The sequence below is a fragment of the Stegodyphus dumicola genome, chromosome 4 (genome assembly GCF_044657685.1).
Source record: "Stegodyphus dumicola isolate Sdum_Otavi_A_Nest chromosome 4, ASM4465768v1".
Classification (NCBI taxonomy): domain Eukaryota; kingdom Metazoa; phylum Arthropoda; class Arachnida; order Araneae; family Eresidae; genus Stegodyphus; species Stegodyphus dumicola.
Window position 1 is genome coordinate 6,666,105 of NC_140771.1, and position 17,579 is coordinate 6,683,683.

The 17,579-nt window shown below is 31.6% G+C and overlaps 1 protein-coding gene across 2 annotated transcripts in view; it reads right to left on the bottom strand.

The window, feature by feature from the left end:
• Positions 1 to 17,579, bottom strand: part of Ino80 (chromatin-remodeling ATPase INO80) — a 97,067-nt gene that overhangs the window by 30,194 nt on the left and 49,294 nt on the right. For both annotated transcript variants that reach the window (XM_035358422.2, XM_035358423.2), the window contains 4 exons: positions 11,729 to 11,828; positions 8,260 to 8,370; positions 7,114 to 7,210; positions 4,057 to 4,137 (listed from right to left, as the gene is read on the bottom strand). In XM_035358422.2, coding sequence (XP_035214313.1) covers positions 4,057 to 4,137; positions 7,114 to 7,210; positions 8,260 to 8,370; positions 11,729 to 11,828 — 389 coding nt within the window. The remainder of the gene's footprint in view (positions 1 to 4,056; positions 4,138 to 7,113; positions 7,211 to 8,259; positions 8,371 to 11,728; positions 11,829 to 17,579) is intronic.

Genomic DNA, 17,579 nt, shown 5'->3' on the forward strand with positions numbered 1-17,579 from the left:
CTTATAAATCACAACGCAATGCTAAATAGTTACGTTAGATTTTAGTAAATTTAATTTGTGTGAGGTATGTTCTTAAAAAGCACCTTAACACTTGAAAACACAAATATAATTATAATAGTTGTTGTTTTCTCCATTGAAGATTGAGATTAGAATCTTCTCAATCTGGAATAAAATAAGGCTTTTTTTGCAGACATTCTGCAGCTAAACGAAAGAAAGAAATCTATTTTAATAAATTGAGGTATTTTATATTTATTTCGCAGCATACATAAGAAAAAAAATCTGTGCATTAAATTTCGTGATGGTATGTCATCATACTGCTAGAATTAATTTCAAGATTATGCCAGAGAAAATTTCCTAAAATTTAGAAATATTATTTACTAATAATTAATAAATTTAGAGGGAAGAAGCATCATTAAATTATGCGAATAACATAAAAATAAAGATAATTACTTAAAAATTGAATTAGAATAATCAACGATATTTTAGCGAATATAGTTATATTACATGGTTAGCCTAGATGACAGATTACTATTTTTTATTTTACTGCAAAATGGCAAGGTATTTATTAAAAAGAAAAGTTTAAAAAGATTTTGCGGTAAAATTCTAGTGTACGGTAAGGCTTTGGCACGATTTTGAAAATTGTCGCCAAGACCAAAATGACCCGTTTACTGCGCATCATCATGTCGCCAAATCCATACATGGAGATTATTTTAACCAAAAAACGTCTATGCAAAGAATCTCTAATTCTTTGGTCTATGTAAAGAAGAAAATTTTCCATACAAGTAAAATGCTATTATGCCGCTAGAATGCGGAGGGAAAATTTGCCAAGGAATTTGGCGACGGAACCTGGCGGCCAGAATTTCCCTCTCCGCGATGTGTACCGGAAATTGAGAAACGTGTTAAGAAGAAACGTTCTTTGACAAAAAGAAAGCTACGAAAATCTGTTTTTAAATTATTGCGAAAAATCCAAGAAGAAACGTTTTATCAAAGGACGTTTCTTCTTGGATTTTTCGCAATAATTTTAAAAACGGATTTTCGTAGTTCCCCCCCCTGAAAATTAGTAACCCATGAATTAATTTACTTGCGCCAAAAAATATTTTCTTTTAATTTAGAGTTTAACTACTTGCGCTAAGACTAAACTTCACGGTTGCGGTGCCGTGCGCTACAATATAGCAAGTGGTAACGTGTCTCATTTACGCCTCTCCGCATCTGCGAGTGCAATCCAGAGCTGTAACTCGAGAAATAAACAATCTCGTTGTTAGGCGACGTGTGCACCATGTTATTTTCATTTTTGCGATAAATGCTTATCGATGTGGTGTTCACGTCGCTCGCAGTTTGAGACAAAAACATCTCGACGTGCGTGGCACGTCTTTTTAGCGCAAGTGGTTAAAGAAATTTTAAAGGATATTCATTTAATGAACTCTTGATAACGTGACCTTCGAACTTCGACACCGGTTTCCAGCTTTGGCGGCAGATATATCACGCATGCACAGCTGTTTCCCTCTACGATGGAACAGAGCCACATCTGTTGCAGAGAGGTTTTCCTTCTTTACAATACATATTCTTTGATTCTAACCTCCATGGTACCGTATACTAAGATTAAACCCATTTTGTTTTATACGAGAACAGGTACTTTCTTTAGTTCATGCACTGCACATGCGATTCTCGAGGATACTGGAAACCAAAAGTTGCGGGAAACTTGCTTTGCCTTTCTAAAAGGCAATCAAATTGGAGCTGGGAAAATTGGCTCTATGCCAGCAGACACTCACGTGATAGGCAATTCGCCAAAAAAGTTATCTCTTCCGACGTCGGCGCAAAAATCGCTTTTTTTGGCGGAATCATTGTATGAACTTCCCTGATTTTTCCAGATTTTGACAAAAATACTTAAATTCCCTGACTTTTCCCTGAATTTTTTGGTCAATTTTCGAATTCCCTGACTTTTCCCGGTTCTCCCGGTTTTCCAGGTAGCGTGGCAACCCTGAAATAAACATACATTCATGCACATACATAGAAAAAATTATCTTTAAAAATCAGATTTATGCCTTTCTCACAAACCACACTTCAAGAGAAATAACTCTACAGAAGTTTTGAAATGTTATGCTCAAGATACTATTGGCATGATGTATCCAAAATATGAGAGTTTCACGTTTTTATGGCTGGCTCCTTTTATGATGATCTCATTACTACAGGATAAATTGCAAATTCAAGATAGAATATAAAGTTACAGTGCTGGAGAAGTGAAGATCTCTTAGCAATCCATGGTGGGAAACTGCTGCCTAGTTCTGGCTCTTGAGTGGACATGACTGCCTGGGAGAGCACCTCCAGCGCACTGGGATCCGATTATTCTCTCTGTAATTCGGCCGACCCAATGAAGAGACACGAACTCCGCCAATGTGGATTACTTCTTGGTGACTCTGAAATGGCACTTAACTGGCATGCTAGAGATCTTTTGAGGCAATGACTTTGGTCACTTCTATTCGTCTTGTCATTAGAAATTTAAAAGAAATATACATATTCAGATTTATGATTGAAACTTTTACAGCTGATATATTTTTTATAATTGACCATTTTTGTCTCAAATACATTGGATGGTGGACTAGAAGATGGTTGACAGACTAGAAGGATTTCTCTGGTAGGATAATGGTATGAATAACTGATTGTTTGGCATTTAGTTATGATCTTTGCCAAGCATAAAAATTCAAAAGATAAATGCTGATTTAGTGATTGCCAAGGAATAATAATTATTACATTAGATATACATTATAGTTCAACTTTAAAACTGATATATATTACAAAAGGCTCTAAATTGTGTTTACCAATTACCTAGTCATTTTATTTCAAATATATATACATTCATGCACATACACACAAAAAATTACCTTTTAAAATTAAATACAGTAACACTTTTTTATAAAAGTTTTACAGCAGTGCTGGTGTCTCCTTTATTAACAGAAATAAATGCATTAAACAAAGGCATTAAAACTATGCATTATGCCTTATTAAATAAATGCATTAAAACTATGCGTAATGTCATCACACATTCTTCCCGACATAAAACTACAGAGCCTTATTTCTTCTCTCCAAGAGCTAGATAATTCCACACTTATTTTCTGATCATCATAAGTTTGTTCAATAATTTATCACTCACAAATTTTAATTCTTGATGTATAATTTACAATATTGTGCACATGCATACAAATCACAATCTAGAAAAGGTAAAAAATTGAGAAGAGAAAAAAGGGGGGAGGGTTTACTATATCAAAATTACATTTGATTTTAAAAAACTTAATTTTTATAAATTTGAGAAAAATTAAAAACTGAAAATTCAGTGCTTACACAACACTCATTTTATCCATTTTGTATTATGCAGAATATTTAATAATCCATTACCTTATGATACTGAAATGTACTATCATTTCTACTTTTCATCTAACATACATGCATACTTGAAAGTAAGACAAAATTCTGGCAGATGGGCTAACCACCTTGATATTTCCTTGCCCAGCTCTGAAACTTTGGCACTAGCTTTTCTACTAGCCAGATCTTGCCATCATTTAGTTAGAATTGAGCCAATGCTTGAGGGTTTTTGCACTATGAATCTCCAACATTATTTAATTTTGAATTTTAATTCACTTCTATGTTATATAAAATCCTGCAAGCTGCAAAGATTAAATTCTAAGCAAAAGTGCTGCATCTGCTAAATTTAAAATTTTAAATAAAAAAAGTTTTTTAAACCTGTCCATAGACGAGTGATAACTCATCTGACAAACTTGGCAGGGATTCAACTAAACTATGAACTAAGGAGGTTTAAGGAATAGAACCTTGAAACTAGACCAATATAAAAGTGTTAAATCAAAGTTATACTGCATTTTACACATTTTAAGAACACATTGGTTTTAAAGACTTTCCTAGGTTTTCAAGGAGCAAGTGAATAACAAGCACAGAGCACTAAGAAATGGAAAATATGAATAACAAATTATAACCCATAGAGTCATTATTAATTTATAAAAATTTAGTTACTAATAATCCATTATTTATTTAAAATATATTCCTTACTTTGATGAGGAAGAACCTGACCAAATATGTTCATGAACTATCCTATATGCAAATTTCCACATTAGATAAGCAGCCATCCACCTATAATATAAATCATTATGAGATTTAATTTTAAAAACTTATAAGTGCATTTACATCATAATAAAAAATATGAAAACAAGATTTTATTTCTTACTGAGGAAGAAAGTTATTTAAAAATCAGAATTACCTGGATTATATACAACAAAAAATTCCAAACAAAATGTATACACTTAAAACAGCTGTTAATAATAAAGCAACATTTCTGATACAAAAAGACATGCACTAGGAAAGAAACACCTGTTTAAAAGCATATTATAATTACGAAAGAACATTCTTAAAGGAGAAATAAAAACTAATGGCATCATTAAAAAGTCTCGAAGTAGCTAAACATTTCAGCATTAAAATGAGAAAAACGTATACATAAAATTTGAAATAGTATTAATAAACTATGCAAATAAGACATTACCAATATTTAACAATGTAACAATAAAGCATTATCAGCACAACAGGACATAATACTTCTATATCACGTAAAGTAAAATATATTGTATCTTAGAATACATTGCTTTATATCTATGAAAATAAGACATTTTGAAGTTTTAATTTCAAAAGTGGATTAAGTGGGAAGAGAAAGCAGTTCTTATACTGAACAGCGTAACATACTGTTTCATGCAATGGTATAAGAACTATTAATTTTCCTATTTACAGCATCAATAAACTTAACTGTGGGCCTTTTGCTGTGATAAATAAATCAGAATAGTTGTGCGAGAAGCAAAAACAGAAGAAAATTTCAAAAGAAAAAGCAGAAGTATGAAAGTCTGTGTCCACTGACAAACAAAATTGTTTACTAGTATACTAGGGTGTAAGGTCAGAGTTTGAGGGATTTCTTGTAATTTCAGAATGCACATACAGCTCTGCAATGAACATTTTCATTCCATATATTCAGTTAGATTGGTTCTAAACAACCATGCAAATTGCAGTATTTCAGCACTATTATGGTCTATCACATTGCTGTATTCTGATAACTAAGAGCTATTCCCCCTCTGCTAATCTGAAATGCAGATAAGTTAAACCATGGCAAATGAATCAGCAGATATAGATAACTCTTATAAGCCACCATCTCAACAAATCCACTAAAATTCTGTTGGTAAAACGTATATGGAGACGAAGTAGTACTCCTTACCACAACTCAGCAAACACTCCCTTTGCATAAAGTCATTTTGCTAATACTTCTGCTTACCTACACCTGCACAAATTTATACTTCAATATAATAGATTGTATTAAATAAAAACAGCTCAAATAAGTGGAAGCTTGGATATTCTTATAATCAATAACTTATAACTAAAAATTCAATCTTGGACCAATTTTAGTTTTATAGAAATACATGCAAGTCCAAATATTTAAAAAGCACAAATAAAAGAGGGAAGAAACAGCTGCAGAGGCATTTATTAAATACAAGCAGAATGCAAGGAATGAAAAATATGATGGGGATTTTAACTTTTAAGGAAATGCATAAGGAATTAAAACTATAAGCCTTCAACATAAAAAAAAAAAGGGGTGTACTATTCCATATTGAGAACCGTAAAAAAATTGCAGCGAAAACGTATGCGCAAAAGCGCCAAATCCAGCAAACGCGCCCATTTAACAGCGTGCCAAATCTAGCATATACGCTGATGTCAGATTGCGTAAGTTTATATAGTTCTATATTTCTTAAGACACCATTGAAATACTAGTTTAATTTTTAAATCCTTTTTTGATATCCTAAGGATTTAACAATTTGGGAATTGCCCGCGGCAAAAAGTATGCAATAGAATTTTAGGTAAAGTGCAGAATCACCCACTGCTTGACGCGTTTTTAAGAATTGCACATACTCGGTATTCATGTACACATCGCCCTATTTTCACTTGAATAAAAAATCCCAGAATAGCACAAAAATGGCATTGCACACACCCTTTACTTTATCTATGTACACATCGACCTAGTTTCACTTAAAAAGTAAAAGAAAATTGACAAAAATACAATTGTTTTGTCAAAATCCAATCCTTGTAAAAAGCGGCAAACAGACAAGTAGGCGATTCTGCACTTTACCGAGAATTTTTTCAAAGGAAAATAATCATTCATTATAGAAAATTATGTTTGAACAACCAACAAGATGAAATTATGCTTCAGCGCTAACTCGGTAGAGAAATAGCGATGCAGGCATCCATTCAGTTATGTTTAGCAATTTTTATACAAATTATAATAATTATCTGAAACAGTTATTTGCTCTTATGCTTCCATTCGGTCATATTTAGCCTTTTTTATATAAATTATAATGATAAAAAAGTATTATACGAAATTAACCTTTCATCTAAATTAAAACATCAATCTTAGATAATTATTTACTAGCCCCCCCAAAAAAAAGAGAGATAGAGAAGGATTTTAGTCCTGTCAATGTTTTAAGTTACCAAATGAAGGAATTTTGAGACATGAATGGGAATTGAATATTTTCTAAAAATTTAGTTATGGAAAAGTGGAACTTGCATATTATTCTGTCAACCATGAAACCGTTGCTAAGTGGTGCAATTTAGTGCCAACTATGGATAAGCATATCACAGCATTCTTATAACAACTGTGCTTTCATTTGATACAATCCTGTTTGAATCTTGATAAGCTATCTCTTGCTATTATGAACAAGAACATGAATCAACTGTTTTTGCTATATTTTTCTTCTTGCGTTTAGTGGTGGTGGTGGTGGGAAATTAAGATACCATTTGCACTTTTGCAACTAAAGATGATTCTATTTTTAAGCTTCAGAAACTAGTCCTGCAAATTTATGAATATTATACGGATTCCTGTTATCTTAATCCTCCAAAAATTGTTTCAATGAAAAAAAAAAAAAATTATTTAAAAACAGTTTAAATGAACATTCACACGTTTTTATTACACAACAAATACTTCTGCAACAAGTTATATTTTAGTAACCGAATAATACAAAATACACACAAAATAATACAAGACAAACATTTTAATATTTTAAACAAAATTAAAAATACCTTGTTAATAGTCCACAAAGGAATATCTGTGATATTTCTCCAATAGATAAACCCATGAAGCGCATAAACGAAAAACAATTGTCAACAAGTTCATATCCTATATAGAAACATGCAAGTTAGTATGGCGATTACTGCAACAAAATAATGTTCACTATAATATTTAATTAAGAAGTAATTTAACTTCACTTATTAACTACAATATTTAAACTTAAGAGATTCTATTTTTTAAAAATGTGTAAAAGAAAAATTCAGCAATTCCTTGAAATGCAATATAATTTAATAATGCAATAAAGGCCTGTAACATATTTAAGTTATTTTATCAAGTATTTATTCTTAGTGAGATGTATGGGTTATTTAAACTAAATTAAGAATGTTACCATAATTAATTTTAAAGGAAAAATGCAGTCAATAAACTTTTTTTTAAATCAAATGTTCCAAGACATTTTCTTAATAAACATAAATAAGGCAATGCAATCAAAGTTACAAAAGACTTTACTATTCAATACAATCATTTATTTTAAATTTTCTGCATATGCATTAGCGATCTAATATAATAGCAGGGTCAGAAATTCCTGTAAATTTTTGCTACAGCTTACATTTTGTAAGCTGCTAGGAAAGTTTTAAATTTTAACCACACATGCATATAATGTAGTGGCAGAATTACCATACAGAATCCATTTAGGTAAAACCATACTACTATTTTGGCTTTTGTTCATAATATATATTTTTTGCTCTCATAAAAATAACTCTGGTAAATATCCCCAGGTTCCCAAATGATTCAATATTTTTAAAAAGAGTTCTTTACTTTTTCAAAAACTTTACTATCAATTATCTTTTCCCCCTCTACACTACAATTTCCCTTTTCTTTAATGGACATTTGCCTATAAATAGGTTATAAAAACATAACAGCTTCCTATGCAATAAAGATCGAGTAAATTATTCTTAAGTTATCAAGCATCTTGGTGTTAGTTATTTACAAAAAAACAATTTTATTTTAATACAATAGGCATATATTTACATAAAAAAGTTTTCAAAGCATTTGTTATCAACGAAATTCTACATGGTGCAAATAATCATCAAAGTTTTACACATTCTTTCTTAGTTGTGCTCAGAGGAAGGGGGAGAAAAATAATATTTCTCACTTACTATCAGATGCATCCGGTGGAAATAAATTTTGATGAATATAATAAGGATGAAAGATACCAAATGTATTTAAAGAAAGTCGCTGCTTTTCTTCAGAGTTCAAATACAGGAGTCCTAAAATGAAAATCTTATTTTGCACATTAATATGAAAAAACAATTTGAATATCATTATATAAGAATACAATTCAGGAAGAAGATAGACACAAAATGCTTTATTTAAGAAAACTTAGATGTTACTATTCAGAACTGAAGCACAACTGCAAGAAGATAAATTATTCTAAACCATTAACAGAATATTGTCTTAATTACACACACAGAGATATATACATTTTTAGCAAAATATGTCTAATTATTATTCTTTTCCTTTAATGGACATTAAATTAATACATAAGATTTGTTTTTGTACCACTTCATTACATTTGGGAATCAAATGCATTGGGGACGGATTCTGAATTTTTGAGTGAACTGTTGAAATTAAATAATTTAGACTAGTTCATCAGCCAATTTTGGATTAATAGAAATGCAGTGGTTTTCCAAGGTGGGAGGAGTTCAATTACGTCTGATCTATCTCCTCTTAATAATGTTGAAACAGACGTAATTACATTCCTCTGCCTACATACTTTTTTTGTTATCTTCGTATTTACTTTCTCTGTATTTCTACTGGTTTGATGACTATTAGTTGATTTTGCACATATTTATGGTGAATTTTAGATTTATTGGTAATGAATTTCTTTACTATTTTTGTGGATATGGTTCTCAATTTCTTTCTTTTTAGTCTTATAACTAATTAATTTTTAGAAGCATTTGTGCAGAAATGATATTAGGATAATTTGTTTTAAAATAAAAATTTGTGATACAGTTTTATTATATGTGATGATATAATTTAGTTCCTAACAGTAATTTGATACGAGATGAGTGCTTGACTACGGAAGACATTATTTTGCAGTCGCGAGTGGATTGAGGTTAGAAGATCACTAAAAATATCAATTATGTAGAACTTTTGAAGAATCACAATATCACTTGACAAACCAAATATCTCCTTATTACGTATTGACTGCACGGCACATCACAATGGGGCCAATCTACACGCCACAATTTTCATGATGACGCATTACATTTTTAACACAAGGAGTCAAGCAAGAGACATTCCTTAGCTAGCAAGTATAGGCAGAGAAAGAGGAAGGGCAGTTGGATTGCAACAGTATTTATATTAAAATTTTTCTTTCATCTAATTGGCTATAACTTATAGAGAACGCAGAAGTTAAAGATAGCATAATGCGGAATTAGTTTTCAGATATGATGCAGTTTCAAGAACATTATTACTAGAGCAAATTAAAAATGAGCAATTAAGAGTCTTTATAAATTATAATTTTGATTTACATATTTTTAACAAATTAAAATTGATGATTAAAATATACAGATAACAGACCTTTAAATTTCGAATTTTTAATTAAAGTACAACACTCTTCAAAGGCCCATTTTCCCTGCAGTTACCGTATTGCTGCAGACTTTTCCCCAATCACCGCTCAGGATTAAAACAAATACTTTCTGAGCTTATAGATACTACTACAAGTCACTCTTTTGCCATTTCACTTTTCTGCTGACAATGTGTTGCTTAGCCTTTGCAAGCTATTCTCCATTATTTAAGATATAATTACTTATCTCAAATTGTGGGGTATGTTTAGCATACCTATTATTCTACCAATTAAGAAGATATGTGTTAAGAAATCTGTCACCCAAAAATAAATTATGTTTAACTACCCAGTCATGCTTCTTTGACAATTCTATCCACTACAATGCAATTTCCAGTCATCTACACAACAATTTTCCTTGGCCACGATTAAAAAGTGAATGGCTTCATCTTCTCTACTCAACTCTCAAATACACTTATCAACACACCAATGAAATTATTACACACACATATAAGGTAAAAAAGAATTGATGGTCACAACTTTAAAGAAGGTACCAGCAGCTGATGGGTGGTAAAATCCCATGTGAATGGATTACCTGCATGGAAAACTCTGTGTTCTTCCTATATAGGATGTAAATATGAGCCAGTTCATCTTAAAAGGATTTCCACAAAGACACCACACTTTAGGAGAGAGAGGCTTTGAGTGTTTTGCAAAAGTTTAAATAACCCGATTCCATAAATTTAAGAGGTGATAGAACATGTCAAACGTAGTGATTTTAAATTGAAATGGAATATCAAAGTTGGTATACAGTTAAGCATGAAGCACACAGAGAACAAGAATCCAATCATAAATATTCACAAGAAATAACATCTGATATTTACAACAATTATTCAAATGAATGACCACTAACTGCTATATATGCATCCCAATAATGATGAAGTGACTAGCCTACACTTTGGAAAGTGCTCGCTGTTGTGATACATTATTGCATTGCTGCTTATTCATTTGAATATTTCTGCAAACATTGTAAATATTCATGATTTTTCATGGTCTTTGTATTTCATGCATTTCCAAGTTCACATTCCACCATACACTCTGTTACGAAAACTTACTTCTATTTTGTTATATCATCCCTTAAAATAGTGACTTTCAGTTAAGTTACACCCTATAGGTCTCTCTCTCTGTGTATATATATATATGTAATAATTTTGAAGCACAGTCACGATGGCTGATTTGCACAGCGAGAAGAAGGAGTTGATACCAAACTAGATTTTGCCAATTAACATCTTTATTTACAGGCACACCGGAATAATTCTTTATAGACAATATACTCTTTAATCACAGCAATTACTATAATTTCTTATATGCACAGGTAAAAAGTTGTGACATAATTTCAGGCAGGGAAGGATAAGGAGCGCAGAGTTGTTTGCATGGCCTGAAGTCACGAAGAAAAGGAAAGCGTAGTGCTCGTGACTCAGTATTTATACTTCACAGGTGCGCAGAAAGTATTCTAAGCTATGATTGGTCAATATTAGTTTTAGTCACCTTTTTCAAGCAGTGCTATGTAATTTGGAATGATCTCGAATTTTGGAGAACAGATGAATTTAAGGGGAGGGGGCACCAAATTTAGAATGTTAATTTTGAGTTTCCCAATTATTTTTTTAAAGCAGCCATTGTATTTTATTATATCTTTGTTAATAAACTGTTTAAATATACCATCAGTTTTAACAACTGTTGAACAATCACACACACATACATAAAAAAAGTAACATGAAAGTTTTAATTAATAACGTTTAGATCAAGCTATTTATTAACACAAAAAAATGCAAAGTTTACATGAATTATGAAGAATGCCTTGTAAATATTTTAAAGGAAAATGTTTTATATTTTTGTTATACACTGTTAATACATTCCTACTGTTTGTTATTCATGAAGAAAACCTAGAAAATATCAAGCCACCATCTTATTCAGTTGTAAATACGACAAATTATGAATTTTCAGTAATCTTACTCGGCTACTAGTGAATAATAATAATAATGACAATAAAAATGAATACAAACCTTCCCTAAACAACAATTTAGGAAGAAAGTATAAAATTGACTTTGAAAAGAATGGAGACTTCACTTCCCGCTTTTCAAACAAGTCTGGATGGTTGCACACCTGAAAGTATAAATTGTTTAAAATAGTGAAAGTTACAAAACTACAAAAATTACTTCTAATTATAAAACAGCTCAGAATATCAATAGCTTTAAAAAATTACGATTTTAAAAGAACTGATTTTTTTTAACAAAACAAAATGCTAGTTATATTCCTTCCAACTAAATTAAATTTTTTTGATGTACAAATGATATTATTAAATCCATTAAAAATAGCACAAAGGGTTTATCTACCTAACAAAATGAATACCTACAGGAAGTAACTAAAGAAACTGGCTTGTATTTATGTTAAACATGGGGAAAATTATAAAAATACCAACACAGCCAGCTCATTTACTGGAATTTCAACTAGGACTGTACTACCAGCATTCAACAGATCTAACCAATTGGCCACAGCTAGTCTGAAATAGTTAAGGTATAAAAAATTTAAAGTTATATTATAGATTTGCACTGTTATTTATGACAAATGTGTTTTAGTTCAGTACACTGAATTATTTATTATTTAAACACACAAGTACACATGACTATTGCACACTTAAAAGAAAAGGGGGAGCCCCATCTGTATATACTTGAAAATTCTAACATTTTAATGACAAATATGTTGCACTGTGAGCAAATGTGGACCCTATCACATACAGTAAGTAGTTCTAATATCTAAAAGTTTGGTAAAATCTTTAGGTGCAATGAAACATTAGTTTACACTTGAGTTACCAAAGATATCTTTTTAATTTTCAGCTGCCCATCACTGAATATTAGGTATTTTCTGATTATCCACACTCCCCAACAAAAAGTTGCAGAAAGGCACTATGTCTCTAATACATCTATGCATCAATCCACTATGCTCATGTTACATTAAATATTTGTATAGTAATAAATTGCAAATAGACATGTCTATTTGCATTTTTCAAATTCAACCATCATTTTTCTAATTAGTATATTTTCCTATTATGTTTAATTGCTGGCTGATGAAAAAGAAAGCATTGTATTTACGCAGAAACACAGCATTTTGTCCAGCAACAGAGAATGCAAAACTCGCATTCTATAAAGTTGTGTTTTGAAATAACTTATTTTTACGAAAATGCAATGTAAAAAATTGCAAGCAAAATGTTAGACTTCGAATCAGAAATTGGTTTGAAAGGTAGTCATATCTCGTTTAGCACAACTATACACTTTATTTATTACAGATTGGTGGCAATGTTTGTGTGCTGTGGTGAGTAAATATAATTTTTTTTTTCTTTTAGTAAAAACAGATCACAAAGAAAACAACAGCACCCCCCCAAAAAAAAGTCAGGAGGATTTCTTGAAAAAAGTAAGCATTTTATTATCTATGTCTTTTACTCTTAAAAAATTACTGATTGATTACTCTTCTATGGAATTCTTAATGCATTGGTATTTTTGAAAATGCCTCAGGCTAGTGGCCACTGTGTTTTTCAATTACTTCTTCAGTACACATTTTCTATGCAACAGCATTTTATTACCAAACATATGTTTAAAATACTAATTCAGAAGTCAAACAACAAAAATCAGCGTTATACCTACAAAATTTTCACAGGACTAGTTTCGATGGTTTTACCGAACCATCATCTTCAGCTGCAAAACCACAAATGAACAAGATAGGAAATAATGATTAGATAAGATAAGAAAGCCTGAACAAGAATAAGCAAGTGGCGCCATCTGTAGGCGAAACCAGAACTAAAACATAATTTCTCTAAAAGCCGAAGGCAAATTTGGATTGGAATTAGGATCGTTAACTAGAACAGAAAGATTTTTATGAATGTGAAATGCCTCTAGAAAATCCAGTTCTCCAATGGAAGATGTTTTTTGAATAATTTTGGCAGCAGAAAAATTGAAAGTGTGATTTTCGGACCAGCAATGTTGAGCAACAGAAGACTTCTGTGTTTCCTTTTTTCTAACATATGCCTCATGTTCTTTGACGTGAAATTTTAAGGCTCTCTTAGTTTGGCCAATGTAAATTAAACCACACTGGTAAGGAATCCTATAAATACCTCAGGAATTCATATCCGGAATGGGGTCCTTGAGTATAGAAGTTGTAATTTTATTGATGGGAGAATAAACAACCCGAAAGTTAAATTTCTGCAAAATATGTGCAACTTTATAGCTAATTGATGGAAAGAAGGGAATGACAACAGAATTTTTATAATCTCCTAAAATAAGAGTGTGGCTTTTAGTGTGTTCAGATGAGAATTTTTTAACTGCTTGATGATTAATAATGTTGGGTGAAAAGCCCCTGTCAATAGCTATTGCTTTTAAATAATTTAGTTCTTCATCAAGGGCTAGTTTGGAGGAGCAAACTTGAAGAGCACGGAAAACATAGGAATAAAATGAAGCTAACTTTTGTTTAGTCGGATGACATGATTTAAAGTGTGGTGGAAGGCAAACCGATGAAGGTTTACGGTAAACTGTAGTACTGAAGTTGGATGTGTTAGGTGTGACCAGAATGTCGAGAAACGGGAGAGAATTGCAAGTCTCAAGTTCAAAAGTGAACTGAATAGCAGGATCAATAGAATTCATTGTTGAAAGAACTTTATTTAAATCATCTTTATTACCTTCAAACAGGGTAAAAGTATCGTCTACGTAGCGGAACCATGCCGGGAAGTTTAAAGTTTCAAACAATTTTGATTCATAATAATGCATGTAGATATCAGCCAGGATGGGACTGAGGGGGCTTCCCATGGCTAATCCCTCAGTTTGCTTGTAATATTTATTTTGGAAAACAAAATGTGTTTGTTTCAAACAGAGTTGAGTGAGAGAAATTAGCACCCTTGAAAAACACCCTTGCAGTTAAATTCGAAAAACTTCTTTTACAATCTTCCAGTTCAAGTAGTTCAAAAAATCTTCCCATTGTAAACATCAAGCCAATAGTTAATATTTCTAATGTTAGTCTTTCAGAAGAACAAGAGAGAATTCTAAAATATAATTCTAACTTCTCACAAACCTGTAAACCCTCGATTCCAAATATTTTGGCTCCTATCGAAAAAGCTTTCAAGTTCAGTAAAGTTTCAGATTCACAGAAAGAAATGATTAGGCATCTTATCGCTCATAATGTGAAATTCAATAATAAACCTTTGAAACCAAATCTAACTGCGAGAGAAAGAGCTACAATGCGCGAAATTCATTCTAACCCGGATATTATCATTTTAAAGGCCGACAAAGGTGGCCAGATAGTCGTCATGGATAAGAACACTTACATCGATGGTGTCACTAAACTCTTAAACGAAGGACCATATAATCCGATCCCTAAAGATCCTTCACCTTCGGACTTATCCAAAATAAAAACTGCGATCAAATCTTCGCAAATCATTTCAAGCAACTTAAAACATTCGCTTATCCCATCTGTTGCGAATTGTGCCAGATTATATGCTCTTCCCAAAATTCATAAAAGTGGTATTCCTTTCTGCCCTATTGTATCAAATTTAGGTACTGCCTCGTATCCTTTAGCTAAATATTTAGTTTCTAGATTTTCCACTCTATTAGACAATAACATTTACACCATAAAAAATTCAATAGATTTTGTAAAAAAGGTTAAAAACATTTCTCCTAGTAATTTACTCATGGTTTCTTTTGATGTAAAATCATTATTCACCAATGTCCCAGTGGAGGGTGCATTAAGATGTCTAGAAACCAGACTTCGCAAATTTCATTTCTCTTGCATCGAAATTGAGGAGCTAATTTCTCTCACTCAACTCTGTTTGAAACAAACACATTTTGTTTTCCAAAATAAATATTACAAGCAAACTGAGAGATTAGCCATGAGAAGCCCCCTCAGTCCCATCCTGGCTGATATCTACATGCATTATTATGAATCAAAATTGTTTGAAACTTTAAACTTCCCGGCATGGTTCCGATACGTAGACGATACTTTTACCCTGTTTGAAGGTAATAAAGATGATTTAAATAAAGTTCTTTCAACAGTGAATTCTATTGATCCTGCTATTCAGTTCACTTTTGAACTTGAGACTTGCAATTCTCTCCCATTTCTCGACATTCTGGTCACATGTAACACATCCAACTTCAGTACTACAGTTTACCGTAAACCTTCATCGGTTTGCCTTCCACCACACTTTAAATCATGTCATCCGACTAAACAAAAGTTAGCTTCATTTTATTCCTATGTTTTCCGTGCTCTTCAAGTTTGCTCCTCCAAACTAGCCCTTGATGAACAACTAAATTATTTAAAAGCAATAGCTATTGACAGGGGCTTTTCACCCAACATTATTAATCAAGCAGTTAAAAAATTCTCATCTGAACACACTAAAAGCCACACTCTTATTTTAGGAGATTATAAAAATTCTGTTGTCATTCCCTTCTTTCCATCAATTAGCTATAAAGTTGCACATATTTTGCAGAAATTTAACTTTCGGGTTGTTTATTCTTCCATCAATAAAATTCCAACTGACCCCATTCCGGATATGAATTCCTGGGGTATTTATAGGATTCCTTGCCAGTGTGGTTTAATTTACATTGGCCAAATTAAGAGAGCCTTAAAATTTCACGTCAAAGAACATGAGGCATATGTTAGAAAAAAGGAAACACAGAAGTCTTCTGTTGCTCAACATTGCTGGTCCGAAAATCACACTTTCAATTTTTCTGCTGCCAAAATTATTCAAAAAACATCTTCCATTGGAGAACTGGATTTTCTAGAGGCATTTCACATTCATAAAAATCTTTCTGTTCTAGTTAACGATCCTAATTCCAATCCAAATTTGCCTTCGGCTTTTAGAGAAATTATGTTTTAGTTCTGGTTTCGCCAACAGATGGCGTCACTTGCTTATTCTTGTTCAGGCTTTCTTATCTTATCTAATCATTATTTCCTATCTTGTTCATTTGCGGTTTTGCAGCTGAAGATGATGTTTCGGTAAAACCATCGAAACTAGTCCTGTGAAAATTTTGTAAATATAACGCTGATTTTTGTTGTTTGACTTCTGAATTAGTATTTATTCGGTGTGTTATTGTGTCTTAATTATATGTTTAAAATATTTATAAGAAATGCCAACTATTGAAATTAGCATGTTGACAACTGCACAGTGATATTACTGTCATTATACTTAGGGAATTCATTAAACTTAAATCTTGGTCTACAATGCATCAAGAAATTTTCAAATTTAGGTTTGCAATTTATGTAAACCAAAAATGCTGTTATACAAAATCTTCCATATTATCATGAAGTGATTAAAGTATTTTATTTTGATGCTCTACAAAACAACAAACATTTGACAGAAAGTTTAGTTCTCTCTTCATGCTAATTAAGTCTACAGTATATCGATCACGAAACAATTAAATTCCCCGTTCAATGCAGTTTTACTGTAAATCACATTTCTATACTTAAGTAAACAATATTATGTGCCTTGATTGAAGAGCTGATTTAGTTTAATTTTGACACAGGTTGAACTAAACTATCAAATTCTGGAATAAAATTGAATTTATTCTTTCTTATGAAAAAATGAGGAAGATTGTTTTTTAAGGGAAGACTTTGTTTTCCCTTCTATTTACAAATATCACATTTCAGTTACTGCAAATTCAATAAACTGGATGATTAACATCCTTCATGGGATTTAATTTTTTTCTTTTATCTTTTTATGTAAATCAAGATGGGAAACTGGTTTCGATCAGCCTCATGCTGGTTGGTTTTAATTTAGATTTGAATTGATTACTTAAGTATAAACACAATATTTATCACAAAACAGTTAAAAACATTAAAGTCACTGTTACAATATCATGGGTGTTCAGTGCATCA